This window comes from Cryptosporidium hominis, assembly GCF_000006425.1.
Source record: "Cryptosporidium hominis TU502 chromosome 5 CHRO015017, whole genome shotgun sequence".
NCBI lineage: Eukaryota > Apicomplexa > Conoidasida > Eucoccidiorida > Cryptosporidiidae > Cryptosporidium > Cryptosporidium hominis.
Window position 1 is genome coordinate 1 of NW_667016.1, and position 5,354 is coordinate 5,354.

The following is a 5,354-nucleotide window of genomic DNA, read 5'->3' on the forward strand; positions in this document are numbered from 1 at the left end:
TGAGATAACTTTTTCATCAGATAAACAAGTTTTCCCATTATTTCCAACATTGCTCAATTCAATCTATAGTAATTTAGGTCTGGGAGAATATGCAAATGTACATATAATAGCAATGCCGGATGTAACACCAAGTGATTATTCCATGCTATCAAAGCTGAATGATGAACTTGGGTTTTCTGAAAAATTAACTTTAATATTTTATCCTTTTACATATAAAATCAAGTACAAACAGACTTTGAAGCATGTTTCTGAGGCAACAATGTGCAGACTTTTATTACCAGAAATGATAGATAAAAGAATTGATAAGATTTTATATGTAGATACTGATGCAATTATAAACCATTCATTAAGGTAAGTTCTTAATAAAAATAAAATATGGCTTTCTCTATACTTAAGTGTATATCTTGAGAGAATTAATTTAAAAAAAAATTATATTAATAAAATTGAATTAACTAATATATATTTTTGTTTTTTTTTTTTAATAAATCAAAATATTTTAGGCAACTATTCAAGACAGAAATAAAGAGCGAGTGTGGTATAGTAGCAAGATCTTCAACTAATTCAAACATTATTAATGATTGGTTAAAAAAGGATGAGCTAATAGATCACCTTCAATACAAAGCAAGTAGATCATTTAATGCTGGAGTACTGTTATTAAGTTTAAAAAAGTTGAGAGAAAACAATTTTGTAAATAATACATTATCATTGGTTCAAAAATGGGGAATTAATGATCAGATCGCTTTAAATATTTATTGTAATGGTACTTATGATGAATTGCCAATGGACTATAATTTTTGGGCAGGAAGAGATGATTGGAAAGATACTATGAGACACAAAATTGTACATTTTGCTGGTCCTGATAAACCCTGGAAAATTAATTATCAACCATATGAGGAACAGGTAAGTTTTAAATTCTTTAATATTTTTTTAAAATATAATTAATATAAATTACATTCTTTTTTTTTTACAAAGTTGTTATGGTACAAATATTACTTAAGCTATCCTCGAGGTGAAAAGATGATACCTCCAATTAAACCCAAATATATTTTCCTACTCAAGTACAAACATAACAATAATTTGGATAATGAAACTTCATTAATACCAGAAATAATACTCAAAAGTAAAAAATGTAGATTTATGATACATATACTTGCTATTAATTATAAAGGAAAGCATAAAGAACAATTTGAAAAACAAATAAAAAGCTATATTAAAGATGATTTTTGGATTAATTATAATTTCTTAAATGATTCAAGTGATAAATTTAAAGATCCAGAAGAATTAATGAGCCAATATGCATTATTTAAAACTCCACAAATATTTCATGAATATGTAGATAAAACTTTCTTGGCAATCAACAAAATTCCGAATAGTCATTATTTATGTAAAACAGAAGAAATATCATTGAAGGCATATAATACTGGAGAATCATATAACTATAATGATAACAATATCTTTTGGATGGATTTAGGAATAGATTTGGGACTAAATAATGGTTTTAACATTAATAATTCATTTAATCAACAAATAAAAACTAGTGGTATGACAACTGCTAGTACTAGTACAACATATTCAAGTACTGATACTTTTGATTCAGAAAATAATCATATTAATGGTAGAATTGTCACAAATAATAACTTTTTTGATCCGATATCAGGGATTAATACAAGGAATAAATTTTTATGGTGCATTGAAATATTACATCAATTCTATTATTTAAATTTAGACCTTTTGAGAATGGAAAAAAAACGTATTGAAAAAAGTGTTAAGAACGATAATATTAGCTCCCAGGAAATTTTTAATTCTGAATGCTATAAAATTCCTCCAATATTCAATGAACAAGCTGAAGGAGTAGAAATGGAAACTGATCCAGAAACGGATGTAGATAATAATACTGACCACGCGGAACTCGATGATGAAGATAGTTTTAATAATGAAGTCAATCATAATGATCATGTAAATGGCAACATTCACATTCAAAATAAATTTTATTTCTAACTTCATATTCAATAACGTGATATTGAAATAAAAATAAAAGGTTTTTTTGTGCGCAGCAAAAAGAGAGCCACCTACGGGAATCGAACCCGGGACCTTTCGCTTACTAAGCGAATGCTCTACCAACTAAGCTAAGGGGGCTGTCGACACTAGCACCATACATGTGAATAGTAAATAAGAAAGAAAATTATGATCAAGTGTGAAAAAATAACATTTGTTCAAAAAAACAAATAAGTTTGTTTGAATTAAGAGAAAGAATATGATATTACTGAGGGAAGGAATAAGAAAATGAAAAGAAGTAAAAAAAAAATGGTGCTATCAGAGTTGTATTGAGAATATGGGATATTTCTAGAAATGGATATTAAATCAAATAATGGATGAATCTTATTATTTGAGGCGAAGCAGCCAACAATAGAGAGAAGAGTAATATAATTGTCAGAGTTTATTTGGAAATTAGTGGATTAAAGTAAAGAAACAAGTATTTAAATAAGGGAATAAAAAGGAAAAATGAAGTTGAAAAGAATAACAAAGTAGCAAAATTTTCAAGATTTCGGATAATAATATTCTCCCCAGTGAAGTGTGTAGTCTTTTTCATGTAGAAAATTAAGATTTCAATAAATAAATAGAGCTTCCAGCGTCGGAAATCCCAAATTTAATTTGTATTTCTGTTTTTAAAAATAGGAGAAAATCAGTCCCAGCGGTAATAAATTATATCGGTAGTTGTGTTCTTGATTAGAGTGAAAAAACAAGCTTTCAAATTCAGTGATAATTGGAGTTAAAATTCTCAAATTTATTTGAACTTAACTTAATTGAATTAGAGTTAGCCGGGAATTCTCGGAGACATCCGAAAGAAAAAAAAAATTCAATGGTGAGACCATTCATTAGCCCCTCTGTTTCGAGAATGTGCGCCCCCCCAACAAGTTTCGAACGCACATGGCGTAGATGTCAATCAGATTTATATTTAATAATAACTCTAAAAAGTTAGTTAACAAATTTTGTAGATTATTCTCAGGGATGCCGTTTGAATTGCCACCTCTTCCATATGACAAGAAGGCTTTACTGCCTGTTATTTCACCTGAGACATTAGACTATCATCATGGCAAGCATCATGCAGGATATGTTACAAAGTTGAATTCATTAATAAAATCCACAGAATTTGAAAATGAAACAGACTTGATGAAAGTAATAATGAAGAGTTCTGGTCCAATCTACAACAATGCATCCCAGATTTGGAATCATACGTTCTACTGGAGCTGTTTAAGGTCTCCATCAGAAACTAATAAGCCAACTTCAAAGGTTTCAAAGTTGATTGAAGAGTCTTTTGGAAGTTTTGAGTCATTCAAGGAGTCATTTACCGCTAATGCAACTGGTCATTTTGGATCAGGTTGGATTTGGGTAGTTATTGACCCAATTAACAATCAAAAACTTAAAATTGTCCAAACTCACGATGGTGACAATCCTGAGAAGCTTGGACTTGGAAAACCAGTTCTGACCTGTGATGTATGGGAACATGCCTATTACATAGATTACAGGAACAATAGAGGTTCTTATGTCGATCAATTCTTCAGTATTATCAACTGGGACTTTGTGGAATCAAATTTAAGTTGATTTCATATTAAGTAGAAACAAGTAGAAAGAAAATGTACAAACTTTCAAGCATTTTAATTTTGTAAAAGGAATACTTTCCTAGTGTAAAGTAAAAGTTTAATCCTATGCTATTTAATCTAAAGTATCAAAGGAATCTCTCTCTTCCACCTTTCTTTTTCCTTCTATCTATCTGTCTAATCCATCCATACTCTCCCATTTTCAATGACTATATATAGTTGTCTGCATTTACTAGGACGAGAGAATGAATTATTATCTTTAAAATTTAAAGTAGCAGAATTGGCGACAGTTAGAAAACCTCTATCTGCCAATTAGTGGTACTTGATATATTCTCTTTTCTGTAAAATAATGACTGAATATGTAATATGTATACATACATTTATATTATAGAAAATAAGGAAACATGACATTCACATTAACTTGAAGTATTCATTTGATCTTTGGCTTAAATCTTAGAATCCAACATAGTCCTTTCTATCCAAGTTGGATTTGACAAAAAGATCATGCCTCCAAGTAACATCAAGAGGATACTTTGGGTAAATTCTGGTACCATCTTGATTAATTGTGGCAATCTGAACCATTCTAGCTCCTTTGCATTCAATATAAAATGAGTTTTTCATGCAATCTTCCAAGATCAATTTTGCTTCATCAAAGCTCATATCTGGCTTATATTTATCTCTAAGTAATGTAATTGCAAGATACTCAGCCATTCCACTAGCAATAAAGTCTTCATCAAATCTAGTACCTAATGGATCCACTGAATAAATTTCTTTACTTCCATCTTTTCGCAGTCCTGCAACTATTATATCATTCAATAAAGGATCCATCTTATTTCTTCTTTGATAGTGAACTGCTGAAATATATCCACTATACTCCTTGGCAGATTTGAAATTCCCTTCAAAAAAGTCTTCAGCTGCTTTTTCTTCAACTCTCTCAATAATGTTTTGAAAATCACTAAATTCCCCAGTTGATACTATTACTGAAAGCTTTCCTTCATAAAATCTTACTTTTGCATCTTCATCTACTTCTGTCAATTTTCTGACCAATGGTCTTTTATCAGTATTAACGGAACTCATATCCTCATCTTTGCTTTTAAGTTTTTGTCTTTCATCATATAAATCAATCATTCCTGATCCAATTACATGGAACCTTGAAATATCAGAATTCATCTTCATTGATCCATAACATAATAAAGGGCTTGAAATTAACATAATGCCATCTTTATACTTGATTCCTACAGCTGAACCAGAGTTTACTATGACTCTAGACGAATTCTTTTTACTTTCTTCCATAATATTTGGTGAATCNAANNNGNGNNGNTNTCTCTCTCCTTCCCAAACTCATAACTCCACCTTTATTATTTCTTAACTGAGAAACCTTTAACATTTTTCTTTCCCTTCCCCACTTATTATTTCTTATTTCCTAAACTTTTTTTGGAATTAATTCAATTTTCTTTTTACAGTTAGTGTGATTGGTTGGGGAAAACTTTATCTTTGTAATTAATTTCTATAGTGTCGTTTTTAACTACACTATAATCGTTTATACAAAAAAAAAACTACTTTTATTTTTTTTTTTTGAAAAATAAATCCAACTCTTTCCTCTGCTAATTTATCAAACCTTGTATAATTATTACTTTTATTTTACCCAATAACAAAATAAATAATGTTTCAGAGGGGAATTTATTTTCTATTAGATCACAACTTGCGCGCCATTTCTGATATTACATTAATTTATGCCCCCCTCTCTCCATTAGA

The 5,354-nt window shown here is 29.6% G+C and overlaps 4 protein-coding genes and 1 non-coding gene across 5 annotated transcripts; 3 read left to right on the forward strand and 2 right to left on the reverse strand.

Moving 5' to 3' along the window:
• Positions 1–112: 112 nt before the first annotated feature.
• Positions 113–355, forward strand: Chro.50047 (hypothetical protein). Its single annotated transcript, XM_660497.1, has 1 exon — positions 113–355. The coding sequence occupies one exon, from the start codon at positions 113–115 to the stop codon at positions 353–355; it is 243 nt and encodes an 80-aa protein (XP_665589.1).
• Positions 356–1,017: 662 nt separating this feature from the next.
• On the forward strand, positions 1,018–1,998 carry Chro.50048 (hypothetical protein). Its single annotated transcript, XM_660498.1, has 1 exon — positions 1,018–1,998. The coding sequence occupies one exon, from the start codon at positions 1,018–1,020 to the stop codon at positions 1,996–1,998; it is 981 nt and encodes a 326-aa protein (XP_665590.1).
• A 65-nt stretch (positions 1,999–2,063) lies between these two features.
• trnT lies at positions 2,064–2,136 on the reverse strand. Its single transcript has one exon. It is a non-coding gene; the product is annotated as a tRNA-Thr (tRNA).
• An 801-nt stretch (positions 2,137–2,937) lies between these two features.
• Chro.50049 (superoxide dismutase) lies at positions 2,938–3,603 on the forward strand. The annotated part of the gene is made up of 1 exon (XM_660499.1): positions 2,938–3,603. One exon carries the CDS (start codon positions 2,938–2,940, stop codon positions 3,601–3,603), a length of 666 nt encoding a protein of 221 aa, XP_665591.1.
• Positions 3,604–4,052: 449 nt separating this feature from the next.
• Positions 4,053–4,892, reverse strand: Chro.50050 (beta tubulin). Its single annotated transcript, XM_660500.1, has 1 exon — positions 4,053–4,892. One exon carries the CDS (start codon positions 4,890–4,892, stop codon positions 4,053–4,055), a length of 840 nt encoding a protein of 279 aa, XP_665592.1.
• Positions 4,893–5,354: the final 462 nt, after the last annotated feature.